This window comes from Hyla sarda, chromosome 1 (genome assembly GCF_029499605.1).
Source record: "Hyla sarda isolate aHylSar1 chromosome 1, aHylSar1.hap1, whole genome shotgun sequence".
NCBI lineage: Eukaryota > Metazoa > Chordata > Amphibia > Anura > Hylidae > Hyla > Hyla sarda.
This window is the reverse complement of record NC_079189.1, coordinates 394,537,633-394,557,790: the sequence shown is the minus strand read 5'-3', so window position 1 is coordinate 394,557,790 and position 20,158 is coordinate 394,537,633. Positions and strand designations below refer to the sequence as shown.

The 20,158-nt window shown below is 41.4% G+C and overlaps 1 protein-coding gene across 3 annotated transcripts in view; it reads left to right on the top strand.

The window, feature by feature from the left end:
• Nucleotides 1-13,187, top strand: part of CEBPE (CCAAT enhancer binding protein epsilon) — a 46,604-nt gene extending 33,417 nt beyond the window's left edge. For all 3 annotated transcript variants that reach the window (XM_056526096.1, XM_056526103.1, XM_056526109.1), the window contains 2 exons: nt 2,947-3,472; nt 12,637-13,187. In XM_056526096.1, the coding sequence (XP_056382071.1) occupies nt 3,032-3,472; nt 12,637-12,951 (756 nt within the window). In that variant the 5' untranslated portion in view covers nt 2,947-3,031 and the 3' untranslated portion in view covers nt 12,952-13,187. The remainder of the gene's footprint in view (nt 1-2,946; nt 3,473-12,636) is intronic.
• The last annotated feature ends 6,971 nt before the right edge of the window (nt 13,188-20,158 follow it).

The window sequence follows — 20,158 nt, the reverse complement described above, 5'->3', positions numbered from 1 at the left end:
CTAAATGCTGTGATCACTTATAACCATGGAATTTAAAGGGGTACTCTGCCCATATACATTTTATCCCCTACCCAAAGGATAAGGGATAAGATGTCTGATCGCGGGGATCCATCCGTTGGGACCCTCGCATTCTCCAAGTAATCTGCTGCATGGTGTGGACTCCGCTCTGTGCCGGATTATGATCGACCACAGCCTCTCCACATATCTCCCAGAAACAATAATGCAAAGGGGCATAAAGACCACGGCTGCCCGAAGCCTAGCACAGCTAGCGTTCAAAACATAAATGTTCAGAACACCAAGGTGCCAGGCTGGACCCCCTGCAATCAGATATCTAATAAGATGTCTTGGGGCAGATTACCACTTTAAGAGGTTACACAGACAGCATCTTGTTTTTTTTTATCCCAGTGAAAACCCCTATGACATCTATAGTCTGTGTCTTGTAACCTATTCATTGGTGACGTTTGCTTAGGGGTTGTTTCCATGGTGGCATATTCTCAGAATTCCCAATAAAATGACTTGGGACTTTAAGTTACAAGTATGCTAAGCAGCTGTACGCAGTAGCTGCAAAAAAACATGGTGCAATAGTCTCTTACGATAAATCCTTTCCAGAGACCACATCCTTAGTATGATCTTCACACTGTAAAAGAGATATGGAGATGGAGAGATACATAAGTGATGTTCTCATTTAGGCTTCTTTCTCACTACAAAATGACTCCGTATTAAAGATCCGTACGAAGTTCCGTCTTAAAATCAGATGCTTACGGCAATTACAAAATCCTATACGGCCATTAGAAAATCCCATTATAGTCTATGGGATTTTTCTAATAGCCATTTTAACCCGTTATAGCGCGTTATTAATAACGGACGTTATTTTGTGACGGAAGATAGTAACGGGAGAAATAGTGCATAGTGTTACATATTACAATTTACTTTTTTCAGTAAGTGTGAGGCAACAGCCAATGCTATTAAAGAATACAGTGATCCCTCAACATACAATAGTTTCAACATACAATGGTCTTTTCTGGACCATTGTAACTTGAAACCAGACTTAAATGGGTACTCCAGTGGAAAAAAAATTTTTTTAAATCAACTGGTGCCTGAAAGTTAAACAGATTTGTAAATGACTTTTATTTAAAAAATCTTTACTCTTCCAATACTTTTTAGCAGCTGTATGATACAGAGGAAATTCTTTATGAATTTATTTTTTGTGTTGTCCACAGTGCTCTCAGCTGACACCTCTGTCCGTGTCAGGAACTGTCCAGAGCAGTATAGGTTTGCAATAGGGATTTTCTCCTGCTCTGGACAGTTCCTGATATGGGCATCAGGTGTCAGCAGAGAGCACTGTAGACAAACAAAAAAGAAATTCAAAAAGAAAATAATTTCCTTTGTAGCATACAGCTGCTAAAAAGTACTAGAATGGTAAAGTTTTTTAATAGAAGTCATTTACAAAACTGTTTAACTTTCTGGCACCAGGTGATTTAAAAAAAAAAAATAATAATAATAATCTTTTCCACCAGTGTATCTCTGTAACATACAATGCTACAATCCAGATCTGTGAAATGTGTCAATAGCTGGAAGAAGTGACCAATCAGAATGGGCAATTCACTGGTAAAACCCCTGTATTACTGAAGCGTATGCTCTGAATTCCTGTCTGGTGGCGCCCCCTACAGTACAGGGAGGTACTACATGTTCTGTACTACTCTTTACCTGTGCCACAGTTAGCTGCTTCTTTGGACACCAGGTAAGGGCGGCTCCATTACTTTTTTAGGACATTGCGTGTACTGTACAGGACCCTGAAGAAGCTCCTGTCCTCTACATAGACAGTGATTTACAGCTCCCAGCAGATCTTTCTTACTTTTATATGTAAGGATTTGCTTTATCTATATTAGTTATCTACTTATTTTTCTTTAATCCTCACTTTTTCCTATTTTTGGATGACATTTTGATGGCTTCAGAACCAATTACCAGGTTAACATACAATGGTTTCAACATACAATGGTCGTCCCAGAACCAATTAATATTGTAACTTGAGGGACCACTGTACTGCTTTAGTATTAAGTGCCACATCCTAACTATTATGCCTTCAAATTTGAAAAAAGGGCTCTAGAGACAGGACTGCCTGTCAAACTATAAATAAAGGTCCATCTGGAAGTCTGTAGGTAATGGGTAATGTGAGTATGTGTAGTAAAGTGTGAGTATGTGTGCATTCATATAGTAAGTGTTCATGTCTGTGTGTAGCAAATAAGCACATGTGTTTGTGCATACATGTGTGCCTGTGTATGGCAGTTTTATTTGGGAACTAGTAATATTATTTTGCGGTAATAATATATACACATGACCTTAATTTACTAAACTGGGGTATATTTTGACTTGGGTCTAGGGTAGAATAAACTGTAAATACGGTCCTCTGGACAGGTTTTGATAAATCTTCCCCAATGTACCTAAATGGATATTCTGATTTATTTAAGAAAAAACAAACATAAACAAAACAATAACTTACAGCAGCCTACCAGCACTATAAAATAACAAACTAGACTATACGCACCTTGTTTGGTCCAGCAGATTTGACTCTCTCCGCTCTGAGGTCAATCACAGAGCCTGCAGGGGGTTCGAAATGTAGTCAGCGGAGCAGGGAGAGCTCATCATCATGGGAAGTAAATAGAGGGACTAAGGCCAAGGAGCGTTGGCCTAGACTTGGAAAATATAGTGGAAGTTTGTTATTTTACAGCCCTAGCAGGCTAAAGTGTGGTTTATAAATAAATCTGAATAAATCAAAATGTATAAAATAAATGAATACAGTTAAGATTTGAGGAGAATAAATAGTAAAATGAATAATGGTGCTTCATAAACAACATTGTATGACATATATAACTTTATTAAATCTTTAGCATATAGGTGAATATATGTATTAATGAGATTACTGTCCAAACTCTTTTGTCTCCACAGCTGTCGTAAACTGTTTATGTAGAGAATACATTTTCAGCAGAAGTTCCGTACAGAGCGTAAATATAAGAGGACTCCTGGGCAAAGAATGTCTCAGAACAGCTACTATGAGTGTGAAAAACGAGGTTCAGGCTATCCTTCCCGTATGGGAACATCTCAAGCAGAGATTGTAGGAGGCAATCTCTGTGACCCTGAGACCTCTGTGGATCTATCCACATACATCGAGTCAGGAGAGGAACTTTTGTCGGATCTGTTTGCTATGAAGCAGGAACGACTTAAAGCATCATATCAATATCTGCCCTCAGAAGGCTTACCGACAACTGCTCTGTATGGATACCCACATGGCATGGTGCCAGAACGTAGAATAGGAGGATATGAGTCTGGAGGAGTGATTGTGAAGGAGGAGACACGAGGATCACATAGAACCATGTGCAATACTCTACAGTACCAGGCCGCACAATGTGCACAGACAGCAATGCATCTTCCTCCTCAGATGGAGGGAGTACACCCTGCACTACGCGTGTTGAAGGTGAGACATCTCCGCCCCAGATTTTTATTTTAGTTTTCATGTAGTAAAGAAAACCTGCCACCTCTCCTGACAGTTTAGTAAATAATTTTACTATAGAAAAACTGCTTTTCTTATTTTTTATATTTTGTACCATTCCGTATATTCCCCATGGAAAATCGGCAATATAGTTAACGCGTGTGAAACCTCCTCAAAGACTCTTAACATCCACATTTTAGTATGTGTGATTTCCTTGAAAAAAATAACTAGAATGGAGAATAAGTATAAAATCTCCTCTATCTGCTCCTTTGATGTCCTTACACTCAGGAATGGTGCAGTTATAATAATAATTATTTTTTTTTTAAACTTCCTGTAATATTAGGTATAAGGGTACATTCACACATACATAACCCGCTGCAGAAATTCCACAGCAGATTATGTACACATGAATGTACTACTATGGACAGCCTTGGTTCTATTCGTGTGTAGAAAGACACAGAGGATAATTGTCAGATATGTCTACAAATTGCAATCTTGCTTTTTTCTTAATTTTTATTTCATTTAACCATAACTACCTATATTTGGTGCAATAATGGGGATTTACACAAATCATAGGAGACATGAGAGTTCGATAGTTTACTATACTTTAAATCTACTAGAAAACCTCTGTGCATGTGCAAGGGCTTGCTAGCTAGTAATAGAAGTAATATTGTAGTACTCAACGGCCCTGATTTACTAAGAGTGGAGTGTTTATTCTGGAGTGATTTCAATATCACTCGGCTTTTTTTTCAGGCTTATTTACTATGCTGTTGCACATTTCGGTTATTTTTCTGTTGCACGTTTTTTTTGTGTCGCACTAGTCAATTGTGTCGCACAAACTCCGAGCTAAAGAAATTAGTTGTGTGAGTCAAAAAGGTTTAAACTTGTTTTTTTTTTAAATGTTTCCATGAATCAAAAGTATTCATGTGTTATAATTTTTCAAACATTACAACAATTATCCTTGTTTATCAGCTTGGCTTTTAAATTAATTTAACCCCTTAAGGGCACAGCCCTTTTTCACCTTAAGTGAAAGGACTGAGCCCTTTTTCGCAATTCTGATCACCGTCGCTTTACGAATTAATAACTCGAAAACGCTTTTACCGAATATTCTGATTCAGAGATTGTTTTTTCGTGACATATTCTACTTTATTTTGGTGGTAAATTTTCAGCATTACTTGCATCCTTTTTTGGTGAAAGATCCCAAAATTTAATGAAAATGTTGAAAATTTAGCATTTTTCTAACTTTGAAGCTCTCTAATTGTAAGGACAATGGTTATTCCAAATACATTTTATTTTTATTCACAAATAGAATATGTCTACTTTATGTTGGCATTGTAAAATGGACATATTTTTGCTTTTGGAAAAAATCTGAGGGCTTCAAAGTAGAGCAGCAATTTTCAGAAATTTCATGAAAATTGCAAAATCTGAAGGGACAGATGTTACAGAACTACAACTCCCAGCATGCCTGGGCAGTCTAGGCATGCTGAGAGTTGTAGTTTGGCAACATCTGGAGGGCTACCGTTTGGGCACCACTGTAATAGTGGTCTCCAAACTGTGACCCTCCAGATGTTGCAAAACTACACCTCCCAGCATGCCCAGACAGCCTTTGGCTGTCTGGGCATGCTGGGAGTTGCAGTTTGGCCCTCCTAGTGGTTGCCACAGTAAAGATCACTTTACTTTCACTTTCATCCCCCCCCCACTTCCCCGTAGTTTCCTTACCTGAGCCAGGATCCAGCAGTCTCCAGCAACGATCGGGGGTCCCCAGGCATCTTCTCCTCCAGGTACCAGCCTTCATCTTCTCCCCACGTCCCCCTCGACGTTCCCGGGGTGGGCAGAACAGGGGGGTTGCCATGGCAACCCACTGTCCTGCCCTGCCATTGGTCAGAATCAGTTCTGACCAATGGCAGGGGATAGGAGGAGATCGCAGCACTGCAACCTCACTCCTATCCCTCAGGATGATCAGGGCTGTCCACGACAGCTCCGATCATCCCTATTTTCCAGGTGATCGGGTCACCAGAGACCCGATCAGTCCAGAATAGCAGAAAATCGCATGTCTTAATTGACATGCGATTTTCTGCGATCGCCGACAATGGGGGGGGGGGGGGGGGGGGATGGTTGTCTCAGGACCCCCCTCAGCGATTTGCCGGGATGCCTGCTGAATGGTTTCAGCAGGCATTCCGGTCCGGTCCCCAACCGGCTAGCGGCAGGGACCGGAATTCCCACGGGACTTAAGGACTCGGGATGCAGGGCGTATGCATACGCCCGGCATCCTTAAAAGGTTAAACCTAATATTGCAAATGTGTTAAAAAGAAAAAAAAACTTTAAACATTGACAATCACAAAAGCTTTCAATATTTTATTCATAAAAGTGTTGAACTGTACAAAATGTTTTCAGGTCATAAAACAAGTTACTTTCACAAAAAACACAATGGTAAACAGTCCCTTGTTAGAAATCACTCTATTTTTTGAATTTCACTCGGCCTCTTGGCTGTCGGTTATTGTGTGAGGCAAAGTCACACTTTTTCTCGAGTGATTTTGGAAGTACTCCGAGTATTTTTTAGTTTTTGTCAGTAAAACGCCCATTTTTGCATAAAACACGCCCATTTCAGAGTGAAAAAAAACACAATTTGGTTGCATAAATAGTCGTACAGACGTTGCGACAAAAAGTTTGGCGCAATATCCGAGAAAAAGAGTCGGTTGGACTTTAGTAAATGAGGGCCAATGTGTGGAAAGAAATAATGATGGCACTCACCACATTTGGGGTGACGGCTGTGCTTTATTCGATAACCGGCAGACTACAGCATGGGGAGGAGGGACACCAAGAGCGTGATAGCTATTTCGTGCACCAGGTGCACTTATTCGTTCACCCACACTAACCTGTGGGTACAGGTGTGACACTGATAATAACGACATTTCCCAACCTTCTATCTGTGGTCCAGTACCCCAGTTATCCTCCTTGTTCTGGCAGCACGCTTGGAGCTTCAGGAGCACGCTGAGGTCACTGATGCTGCTTCTTCACTCAACGCGGCTGCGAACAGGCTTGGGAAAGCAGCAGTGGTGACGTGAGCGTGCTACTGAAGCTCCACCTGCCACCAAGCCTTCCGTCCGAAGGAGGAACATAATGGGTGAACAGGACCACAGATGGGGGTAGGTAAGTATCATTATCAGTGTGACCCGCACTACACACCTCCAAAAGATTAGTGTGGGTGACAAAGATGACAGTTTCCCTTTAACCTTCCTAAAAAGTGTGTGCCAGTATCCTCCTTCTGCACCTTAGTGTTTCTCACTCCTCGTGCACCCCTACAGCCTGTGTGCTGACCTGTACTACTGCTTCTCCATCTTATGGCAATCCTAAATAATATTGTTCTCTAGTGTCATCATAAATATCACTAAAGTACTAAATGTTTGTCTGCTGTGAACAATCTCTGTGTAACCACTGACAAAAAGAAGATCATAAAGGACATGCTCATACTAGCCATCCAGGGTTATATTGCTTTGTGCCATCTTGCCAATTAGTCCCTATACTATGTAAAAGCAGTATATTATGAGGACCTCTGCTTTCAGATGGAATGTTCAATGGATAATACTTACAGCTTACATCGCTAACTCTTCAGTGTGTAGCGATGTAAAATATGTGAACATTGTGTAGCATATGCAGCCATATGTAACATAAGTGTTGAAATAAACAAAAAAATTTGTCTTAAATAAATCTAGTTGTTTTCATTTTGGGTAACACACATTATACATTTGTGGAAATCACAGGGATGATGAACATTGTACTGCATGCCAGGTGGTAGTAGTAGTCCTTTACCTGGCAGGTCACGTGGCAGGGTGGTGCAGCAAACCACATGTTTCCTGTGAACCCAACTATCTTTTGTCACGAGAGTTGTTCTCGTAGTGCAAAGTGCAGGAATAAGACCTCTGGACACCAGGATATCTTAAAACACTGATAAGAGCAGGGGCGGACTGACACCTCTCAGGGCCCCCGACCAAATAAAGCATGGGCCCCCAGTGAGACTGGCCCAACCTCTGCCCTGCCCCTATTCCCGCCCAAACCACTCCTTATGCCCCACCTCTACATAATAGAGTACAGATTCTGTCTTTTGAACACTCCTCTTTGGCATTTTTCTCACTCCTCTTTGACATGTTCCTGCTCCTTGGCTGTTTTTCAGAATCGCAGCATGTTGAGACTACTATGAGACCCATAGTAGTCTATGGGAGTGAAAAAAAACACCATTAAAACGCCTTGTGGGTTTTAACATTGGCATTTTTGCGGGCGGTTTTTATTCTTTTTTTTACTTTAGCGATCTAAAAAAGGATGGAGTTAGCTTTTTTTAATAAAATTTCATAGGTTACTATTTTTTTTTTTAATTATGCATTGGAGGATGGGAAAAATTGTAGGGAATAAATGTTATCTTTTTTTTAATACAAATTATTATTTTATTTTCTATCTAATGTTTTATGTGAGCGGGCAGGGACGTGAAAAAGGGGTCCATGTGATTTTGTTATTGTAAAATATTTTCTTCAATTTTTTTTTAGTAAAATTTTTAATTAATAATATATTTGCTTTCTAAACAATACAATGTAATATCTTTTCTCCACTATATGTCTACACATTATTGTGGTACTATTACTACTACTACTCCCAGCATGGAACAGAGTCTGTTGGAAGCAGTAGTACCTGCACTAAGGGATTAACCCAGGACTAGAGACCCGTTGTGATCGGAATTTATATTCACATAATTGATTCATATTTGCTGCTGAGAGTGTGCCGGCCAATCAAGACTCTCAGAGGAAAATATGGACGGTACAGCTTGTCACCCACTTCTCTGGATTATAAATTCCGATTGCTATCGGTCTCAATACACTGTATTGTTTAGAAAGCAAATTTTAACTAAAAGTTAGAAAAAAATTATTAATTTTAAAATCATGTGGACCCCTTTGCCATTTGTTATATTGTCGGCTGATAAAAAAAATTTGTTAAAAAACAAAACAAAATTAGTTTCACAAAAATTCTCCCATCCCTACTGCATCATTTATGAATTTTTTTTTTCCCCAACAAAATCTTTAAAAAAATACCCGCAGGGAAACTACCAAAGGGGCCAAAAAAGCAATTTCCACACAAAGGTAAAAAAAAAAAAAATACAGAAAAAAAAAAACCCCGCAAAAACCCAGAGAAATTCTGTGGCAGTTTTTGTGGTGTCTTTTTCTGGAAACATAGCCTTAGGGATCATTTTTTTATGCCTTGATCAGTGGTGTTTATTGGTACCATTTCTTTTATGGGACTCTTTGATCGCTTCTTTTTTTTTGGGGTATTTGAAGTCACTAAATATCAGCAATTCTTTAGTTTGGTATTTTTTATGTTTACCCCATTCACCGTGCGGTTTCATTAATGCTATATTTGAACAGATCAGACATTTCTGCATGCGGCTATACCAAATATGTTAATGTTTATTTTTGTTTACATTATTTTATTTTAACTGGTTGACCGTCTAAGGATGAGCCGGCTCGTCCTAAGACGGCAAACAGTGTATGGTGCGTGCTTCTGACTCAAGCCCATACCGGGCAGTCCTCAGCTGATTCCGGCAGCCAAGGGCTGCCATTAATAGCCGACATAGCCGACATCCCTTTAGATCGCTCCTGTCAAAGCTGACAGCGCCGTCTAAAGGGACCTTTAAACAGTCCCTTGTGGTCAAAAAGTCCCATCAAAACAAAAATGGTACCGCTAAGAACTACACGTCGTAAAAAATTTGCCCTCATAGGAATCTGTAGGTGCAACATTGAAAGTGATTTTTAGAAGGGAAGGAGAAAAAAACAAAAGTGCCAAAATGAAAAATGGCCGGTCCTTAAGGGGTTAAAAATGTGAATAGGGGGATTATTTAAACTTTTATTAGGGAAAGGGCTTTTTCACATTTATTAACTTTTTTTTACAATTCACAATTTTCCTGTCCGCATAGAGGAATAATACATGCCAACTTGCCATTGCATACACTGAACAATACTGTCTTCCTCACTACAGTTCCTGCCAGAAATCCTCTGTGCTGCTGGGAAGCCTACTCCTTCAGTCACTATCTTCTACCTGCCTTTTACCACTCCCTACATGATGGCAGTGGCACAGACATATAACTTATATCTCTGACTGTGCCATCATGTAAGGAGTAGCTAGTCCATTCATAAGCCACCACACTTCACCTGGACTGTTCTTCTTTCCCCCTGCTTGGATGAGGCTGAGGCCTCTTAGATTGATTATAGCATTTGCACTGCAGCACAGAGTATTTCTGGATTGAACTGCCAGAAATCTTCTGTGCTGCTGGGAAGACTACACCTTCAGTCACTATCTTCTACCTGCCTTTCACCGCTCCCTACATGATGGCACAGTCAGAGATATGTAGTATCTCTGACTGTGCCACTGCCATCATGTAGTGAGCAGTAAAAGGCAGGTAGAAGATACATGCTATATCCATATGCCACCCACCTGGCCAGTTCTTGTGTCGCCCCTTGGCCCTGTGCCTGCAGACTGAGAAAGATGGCAGAGAGTTCATTGGCGGCAGTGAACTCCTGTGCTTAGACGTGAGGTCACGTCACACCCTTCTCCCAGGCAGCCACTGCGGTTCTCTTAAAAGGCCACCACCACAGTGGCTGTCTTGAAGAGGAATGACAGTGACAGCCAGCTCCGGGCCCGGCTCCAACACAACAGAATCTCCACAATGACACAGTGGCTGCGGCCCTTTCCCTGAGCCGTGCCTGGCTGTTTAAAAAAAAAGAAATTGTGATTATATGTGACAGGCGGCGGACAATGGGCCCTTTCTCCGGCCAGGCTATTGGACCACCACTATCAGTGATCCGTATACACAAGCATTATGAGAAGATGCAGATCATGTATTCTCTTAATAGCTCTCTTCTGCACATGGCACATCTAATAAGCAAGCTATATACTGGGTTCAGGAAACCATATACATCAGGATAGAAAACTCAAATGAGAAAATATAAAATAAAAAAAAATAAAGATAAAGAAATAAACCAGTGGAAATTGGCAGATTTATTACAAAAAAAAATTATTTGCCCAAACTTGCCCATAGCAACCAATCACAGCTCAGTTTATTTCAACTTTCTCTGGTAAAATGAAAGATGAGCTCTGATTGGTTGTTATGAGCAGTTATTGTCTCAAACAGACAATGATGATGAATCACCAATCAGCATTGGTCAAGAAGATGATGCTGAAACATTTGTTTGGTGTTGTTCCAAGAAACATATAAAGATGAAGCCTGAAGAAAACGGTCACATTTCTCCACTCCTGGGGGGTTGGTTACATGTCAGGTAAAGGACCAGGAGAGATGACAATTACCTCAACAACCAACTCACAGAGGGTCATAGAAATGGTGGACACTTTTCTCATTATGGCAGTAGAAAATAGGATTGGTGATGATTAGGTCATTTTTCAGCATAATATGTCTTACACACAGCAGTGTGAAACCGACGTATACTGTGCTGGAGAGCAGCAGTTGCCATTCATTTTAATGCCCCGAATGGAGTCACATAGTGCGTACCAGCTTAAACGGGCATGAACTGGGTCACTAGGTGACTCGGTTCTGGCCACTGAAATGAATAGCACCTTCTGTTTTTCTCTTTGCTTTTCCTTTTCTTTGTCCTGTGTTGACAGCTTTGTTGAGACCCTGTTAGGTATCAAGATCTATAGGTATCAATTAGGTATCAAATATTTCTTAGGCACCTTCTGTGTTGCCTATTCTTCTTGCCTTCGTATGCACCAGTTTATAATCTCCTTGCATTATGGACCTTATTACTTGACCTGCTCTAATGACCTTCTTTGAATGGATGGACGCTCTCATAATGTAATTTGTATTGCCCATGGAAGAAGACCACTCTCATATGCTCTTCCATATCTGAAACTTTATGAAACTCTTTCTTTAAATAAATAATTCATAAAAAAGAAAAAAATGGCAACCACTGCTGTCTTCCACAGTATACGTCGGTGGGCTGTTTTTTGTAGCCGTTAACAAAATTGTGTGTTTATGTAAGAAGCAATTACTACAAATTGGTTCAAAAATCTGCAGATATCTTGAAAGTTTTTTGTCTGATTTTTTACCTTTTTAATGGAAATTTGTTCAGTTATTTTGGCAGATTTTAGTTTTTTACATAAAATTGGCCAAATATAAAGAACATGCTAAATAATTTAACAGACAATTACAGACAATTTTCCATTGACCACAAAAGAACACATCATCATATGAAAATCTGCCTGTTTGTAACGATTGTTTTAACCATAAAAATGTTGTTTTGAAGGTGTTCTACAGCTATTCATACCATGGTCTATCTCGTATTTGTCTTATTTCTATGACGTGAAGAAGCAGGAACATCCTCTCATTTTTGCCAGGTGTCTAGTAATGCTATAAAATCAGCCCTTAATGCACAAATGATTTGCTGTTGCCAACAATATGGGGTCATGTAGAAGGGGCCTAAAAGTCATATGTGGCTCTCCAGCCACTGGTTGGGCAATACTGATTAAAGTACGAAACACAAAGATTCGGTTGAGAAAGAATTCTGCATGTTCATAAAACCACTGGAATGATGTTTCTTGCAACATAAAATCCACTTACATTGTACAAATGAGAAGTACCCAATAGTACAAGTTCCCCATAACAAGCATTTACAGATAAATAAAATGTAGACAAACGGATTATCTGACTGACGCCATGTTATTGAGCGCATACATGGGACAAGTCTCATAAGCCGACACTTTTTAAGATCCAGTTATTTATTGCAGATGAATAAAACAAATACAAACCTTCTCATAAAACCACATAGCTGGAACAAAGGTTGATATGTTTTGGATCAGCTGATCCTTTGCCAAAACCTCTAACCATATGGCTATAGGTTTTGCTAAAGGATCAGCTGATCCGAAACATATCAACCTTTGTTCCAGCTATGTGGTTTTATGTGAAGGTTTGTATTTGTTTTATTCATCTGCAATAAATAACAGGATCTTAAGAAGTGCCGGCTTATAAGATGTTTCTACTGTTTTGCTGACTGTGTACCACACCCCACGTGAGCTGACTATATCTGCTGTATTATAAATTGGACAAACCATGTTTCTAAATTTCTTTCTCTAACCTTTCCTTACTGCATTTCCAGGGTTCTCTGTCTGGGATGTTACCTGCCCCTCCATTAAAAGAACAAAGTCATAAGGGTAAGAAGTCACTGAGTAAGGACAGCATGGAGTATCGCCTGCGTCGTGAAAGAAACAACATTGCTGTCCGTAAAAGCCGTGATAAAGCCAAACGGAGGAACATAGAAACTCAACAGCGGGCTCTAGAATTCATGGCAGAGAATGAAAAGCTACGCAACCGTATCCAACAGCTAAATCAAGAGCTTGAAGCATTGAAAGGGGTTTTCAGGCAAATCCCAGAAGCTGCTGCATTGGCCAAGTCATCTGGAGCATGCAGCTGAGAATGTATAAAGAATATGGTATGGCTACGATTATGCTCCACTCAAAGACTCACAAACATAGATACAAGGAAGATTCCCTCACAGAGATTGCAGTTGTATTTTACCTTGAGAGACATTACCAACAGATTTATACATGTATAAGTGTTCGTGTGAGGCTAATACCTGCCACATGACTAACAACCTTCATTTCTTAAAGAGGTACTCCACTGGAAAACATTATTTTTTTATCAACTGGTGCCAGAAAGTTAAATAGATTTGTAAATTACTTCTATTAAAAAATCTTAATCCTTCCAGTATTTATCAGCTACTGTATGATCCACAGGAAGTTCTTTTCTCTTTTGAATTTCCTTTCTGCCTGACCACAGTGCTCTCTACTGACACCTCTGTCCATATTAGGAACTGTCCAAAGTAGGAGCAAATCCCTGTAGAAAACCTCTCCTGCTCCAGACAGTTCCTAAAATGGACAGAGGTGTCGGTAGAGAGCACTGTGGTTAGACAGAAAGGAAATTCAAAAAGAAAAGAACTTCCTGTGGATCATAACAGCAGCTGATAAGTACTGGAAGGATTAAGATTTTTTAATAGAAATAATTTACAAATCTGTTTAACTTTCTGGCAGCAGTTGATTTAATTTTTTATTTTTTTTTTTTACCAGTAGTGAACCCTTTTAAGCATTGGTTCTCTAGGTGTCTCTATAGTTAATATTTGAAACCAGTCTACAGATTCCTCTCTTGTGGTAACTTGTACATATCTGGGACAAACATAGGACCAGTCTATAAATAAAGGTATACACACACACACACACACATATATATATATATATATAGAAAGATAAAACTAAATATACAAAAGGAAGCAAACACAAGAAGAAGTGAAACACATTAATGACTATATGTGTCTATGCTCCTCTCTCTACACTTACATTCATCTATTCTGGTTACGTTCTTAGCTGCCTACATCTGTTTTCTGTATAAAATCACCAAAGCCATATCCCATCATACCTGCTTCCACCTTATTGTAATCTCACCTTCCAACTCTGCTTGCTCCATCTATTCCCCCCCATCATCTGTTCTCTTTCTCCCTACGTTACCTCTCCCCATCCTCTACTTTTCTCTGCAAGTCTGAGAGAGATCTTCCTATTACAACATATGTTTGCAGCTAATGGTGACCACAAAGTTAGTTCATCATCCTGTTGGAGGGGGTGGTGGGGGAAATATCATTAGGGTGGCAGATGACACAGTGGGGGGGGGGGGGATATGAATATGTGACTCACATCTATCTTCATATGCAATATTGTCATTCTGTGCGCAAACCCATAGCTCTGAAACAGTAAATGGTTTGGAGTTTTCTTACGTTTTTCCCCTTACGGTTAACTAGGTATCTTTTATCGTATTAGAATAGTTTCAGCTTCATTAATGATGACAGACATTGATTTATCCAAAGTAAAATCCTAAGGACCCACTGTAAATTGCTTGTTTTTTTTAACCATAAGCTGTAAATAACTTTTTCATAATAAAATAATTTTGACTGATGCACATTTTAATTATTTATATTTCTTTTTTAACTAAATTTGCACATAGCAAGCATACACAGTAAATACATATATAAATAAATAAATAAATGACTTGCTAGCATCAGAAAGAGTGGGAATGGATTTGAGGATCCGAGTGCCACAAGGCAAGTTCTGACTGCTGGGACTACCGTGATCTCCAAAACGAGGCTCCGGCTTTCAGCGAGGTTACTTGCTGTAGACAGCATGCGCTCCATTCATTTGTATGGGAGTGCTGGAGGTGCCCACTAACCATATAGAAATCATATCACTAGGGCATTTTTTATATGATGAAGCGTTATCCAGATGGGAATACTCATTTTTATTATTTTTTTCTTCTGAATGTTTACTTTTAAATGTTGGCCCAGAAAAAGATGTAGCAGAAATCATTTGTTATTTCTTCTCCTGTGTGTTGCATTGTGTGTTAAAATAAAATACAGAAGTTTTATCTGCTGTCCTACATAAAACCATAGATATTGTGATATAATGATAAGCTGTGGCAAATCATAAACTTTGATAAGATGTCTGTGGGTGGAGTACCCCTTTAAAATCAAGTCAACTTTTCCTCTGTACAGGTTTTGCTAAGTCTCCATCTGTGTGAATAGACCTGATTCGGCTGTGTTTGACTGGGCTTTCTCGATCTCACCAAAGGAAATGACTCTGAAGGTCCCACCCCCTTCTATACAGAACATGTCCACATAAACTTTTAATTGCATTCTTAAAGATAACCAAACACCTTAAATAGCTATTAAACAAACAGCCATAAGAAATAAATCCCAGAGGTTATGAGCTACCTTTAGAAATGACAGGTAGCTTTTGCGCCAAAGTGAAATTTAAGATATGATCAAGTGATCTAGCGCTTAAGGCTCTTTTACATGGGACATTGATCAGATGTAGGGACATTCCCATCAACATTTACTGATCGCATAGACATAATCATTGCTTGTCGGCAGCACACCAGAACAATGATTTCTATGTGAATGGACAGTGGATTATTCCTTTATATCCCTACCAATAATTGTGTTGTGTAAAAGCACTGAGTGCTGACCGACTGCCTATACTGTTAAGCTGGGATTACATATGTCCAGCATACGTAAACCTAGCCTAAATCTCAACACAACTGATGCCACAGCTGATGACAACTTGCTTCAGTTGTTATCAGTTGAATAGAAACAAGCATCAATTGTTGCTGAATGCCAGACGAGGGAAGGTGGCAAGATGCGTTCCCCTTTCCGGTGCGGATGTAGCGTCTCAGTCCAAACTGAGAAGCTGGATGAATGCGAACTGTACCATTCAAATGAATGGAATCATTTCTAGCTTCAGTTTCCCTTTGGTTCATTTTCTACAGCAACGGAGGGAAAAGATGCCGGACACCAGACATATATAATTCTATCCTTAGTTGGGACTCGTAGAGGCAATTCATCTGCTTGTGTAAAAGCACCCTTACCCTTGTAGTATCTGCCAGTGATAGGGCTGTGACAATGATACAGTTCTAGTTTTAGTAATGCTATCACATCCCTGGTGCCATCAGTACTCGACAGTATCCACAGCTATAGTACCTCTAGCTGGGAAGTCTAATGCAGGAGACCTGTAAGCCACATGCCCATGAGCCAATGGTTGGAGCAATGTTTCCCAACCAGTGTGTTTCAAGCTGTTGCAAAACTACAACTCCCATCATGCCTGGAGGCATGCTGGTTAGGGAACACTGGGTGAGGGGATATTGTCTAAGATAGGAAATACTGTTTAAGAGGCAAGTGATGGGGTTGACTTCTGTTGGACCTTTGGAGCCCATTATTCTGCCACTATTTGGACTCAACAGAGGATGTCTGGTAGTGGGCCAGTCTGACCCTGTGGAAATATTAAGAGCTTATCTTATACAAAAGGTGAAATAAGGACAGGATGTTATGGATTATCTGAAATAAGGACAGGAAAACATGTTTCAGAAATTTTAAGAGAAAAGGTTGTGGCGTAAGTATGTTGCACCATATCCAATTCAGTATTCAAATGTAAATGTTTAAAACCTTAAGGACTCAGGGTTTTTCCGTTTTTGCACTTTCGTTTTTTCCTCCTTACCTTTTAAAAATCATAACCCTTTCAATTTTCCACCAAAAAATCCATATTATGGCTTATTTTTTGCGTCGCCAATTCTACTTTGCAGTGACATTAGTCATTTTACCCAAAAATGCACGGCGAAACGGAAAAAAAAATAATTGTGCGACAAAATCGAAGAAAAAATGCCATTTTGTAACTTTTGGGGGCTTCCGTTTCTACGCAGTGCATATTTCGGTAAAAATTACACCTTATCATTATTCTGTAGGTCCATACGGTTAAAATGATACCCTAGTTATATAGGTTTGATTTTGTCGCACTTCTGGAAAAAATCTCAACTACATGCAGGGAAATGTATACGTTTAAAAATGTCATCTTCTGACCCCTATAACTTTTTTATTTTTCCACGTACAGGGCGGTATGAGGACTAATTTTTTGCGCCGTGATCTGAAGTTTTTATCGGTATGATTTTTGTTTTGATCGGACTTTTTGATCACTTTTTATTCATTTTTTAATGGTATAAAAAGTGACCAAAAATGTGCTTTTTTTGACTTTGGAATTTTTTTGCGCGTACGCCATTGACCGTACGGTTTAATTAATGATATATTTTTAGAGTTCGGACATTTACGCATGCGGCGATACCACATATGTTTATTTTTATTTTTTTTTACACTGTTTTATTTTTTTTTATGGGAAAAGGGGGGTGATTCAAACTTTTATTAGGGAAGGGGTTAAATGACCTTTATTAACACTTTTTTTTTATTTATTTTTTTGCAGTGTTATAGGTCCCATAGGGACCTATAACACTGCACACACTGATCTTTTACACAGATCACAGGCGTGTATTAACACGCCTGTGATCAGTGTTATCGCCGCTTGACTGCTCCTGCCTGGATCTCAGGCACGGAGCAGTCATTCGCCGATCGGACACCGAGGAGGCAGGTAAGGGCCCTCCCGGTGTCCTGTCAGCTGTTCGGGACGCCGCGATTTCACCGCGGCGGTCCCGAACAGCCCGACTGAGCAGCCGGGTCACTTTCACTTTAGAAGCGGCGGTCAGCTTTGACCGCCGCTTCTAAAGGGTTAATACCGCACATCGCCGCGATCGGCGATGTGTGGTATTAGCCGCGGGTCCCAGCCGTTGATGAGCGCCGGGACTGACGCCATATGATGCGGGATCGCGGCGCGATCCCGCTTTATATCGCGGGAGCCGGCGCAGGACGCAGGACGTATATTTACGTCGTTAAGTGGTTAAATTGTGGTGCATATTTTCCAATGAAATCATTGAGAGGCAGTTTTGGGGCAATTACCATGTGGATTTCAGTGCACAAAAAAAATTACCGTATATACTCGAGTATAAGCCGACCCGAGTATAAGCCGAGACCCCTAATTTCAACCCAAAATCCCAGGAAAAGTTATTGACTCGAGTATAAGCCTAGGGTGGGAAATACCTCATCCCCCCCTGTCATCATCCAGACCCGTCATTAACATCCTCATCATCATCCCCTTGTCATCATCCCACACATCCCCCCTTCATCATCCCCTTATTATCCCACACATCCCCCTTCATCATCCCCTTGTCATCATCCCACACATCCCCCCTTCATCATCCCCTTATCATCCCGCACATCCCCCCTTCATCATCCCCTTATCATCCCACACATCCCCCCTTCATCATCCCCTTATCATCCCGCACATCCCCCCTTCATCATCCCCTTATCATCCCACACATCCCCCCTTCATCATCCCCTTGTAATCATCCCCACCCCCCTTCATCATCCCCACACCCCCCCTTCATCATCCTCTTCTCATCATTCGCCCTCAGTGGTCTTCAACCTGCGGACCTCCAGAGGTTTCAAAACTACAACTCCCAGCAAGCCCGGGCAGCCATCGGCTGTCCGGGCTTGCTGGGAGTTGTAGTTTTGAAACCTCCGGAGGTCCGCAGGTTGAAGACCACTGCGGCCTTCAACATCATCCAGCCCCCCTCTCACCCCCTTTAGTTCTGAGTACTCACCTCCGCTCGGCGCTGGTCCGGTCCTGCAGGGCTGTCCGGTGAGGAGGTGGTCCGGTGAGGAGGTGGTCCGGGCTGCTATCTTCACCGGGGGCGCCTCTTCTCCGCGCTTCCGGCCCGGAATAGATGCGTTGCCTTGACAATGACGCAAATGACGCACCTCTGCGTCGTTGTCACGGCAACGTGACTATTCTGAGGCCGGGCCCGAAGCGCTTAGAAGAGGCCTCCCCGGTGAAGATAGCAGCCCGGAACCACTATCCCACCGGACCACCTCCTCACCGGACAGTCCTGCAGGACCGGACCAGCGCCGAGCGGAGGTGAGTACTCAGAACTAAAGGGGGTGAGAGGGGGCTGGATGATGTTGAAGGCCGCAGTGGTCTTCAACCTGCGGACCTCCGGAGGTTTCAAAACTACAACTCCCAGCAAGCCCGGACAGCCGATGGCTGCCCGGGCTTGCTGGGAGTTGTAGTTTTGAAACCTCTGGAGGTCCGCAGGTTGAAGACCACTGCGGGTGGGGGAGTTCACTCGAGTATAAGCCGAGGGGGGTGTTTTCAGCACGAAAAATCGTGCTGAAAAACTCGGCTTATACTCGAGTATATACGGTAATCATAAACTCAATGGAAAGAGGGGAAAAACAAGGTTATAGTAAATAATCTATTTAAAAGGATATGTACTAAACTAACACTCAAAGCTAGGGCTCTGGTTGTTTTATCTGTTTTCTTCTACTAAGATTATGTTGTTAATTGTTATTGTTATCATTATTATTTCTTATTTATATATTTTTAATTTTTTTTAAATTTTGTTTTACTCTATTGGGCTTCAGTATGGGGTATTTTAAGTCAAGAATAGAGTTACATATACAGTAAAATATGCCTTAGGGGACACCACCCAATAGTGGACAGTTTTTAATTCCCATAAGACTTAATGTATTCACACCCTCCGAATAGGGGACACTCCCAATAGGGGACGCGGACACACCCAATAGAGGACAAAACACTCCCAATAGGGGACAAAACACTCCCAATAGGGGACAACCAGGCTTATGTGCCGGCCAATACCCCAGTAAGGGGCCCAGGCCCCGCTGCACCCCCCTGCAGAAGCCCCAGCACAGAAGCAGAAGACCAATGTTTAAAGGAGTACTCTGGGATAAGAAAACTTATCCCCTATCCTAAGAATAGGGGATAAGTTTCAGATCGCGGGGGGTCCAACCGCTGGGCCCCCCCGCGATCTCCCGTATGGGGCCCTCAGCTCTTTGCCGCGGCGGCCAACATGCCCCCTTAATACATTTCTATGGCGGTGGCTGCCGAATGCAGCGCTCCAGCTCTCCCATAGAGATGTATTGAGGGGGCTGTCGTCATGAGATGGTCGGGCACGCCCCCTTGCCACTGACTAGCGGGGCCCCATAAGGGAGATCACGAGGGGGAGCCCAGTGGTCGGACCCCCCGTGATCTGAAAGGTATCCCCATTTTCTTATCCCGGAGTACTCCTTTAAACAGTGGTCTCCTGCTCCAGCCACATCATTCACCCCCTCCTTCCCTGATCCCCCCCATGCCACTTTATTCCCGTGTCAAATCATCCCCCCCTTTATTACCCCTTTTGCCACA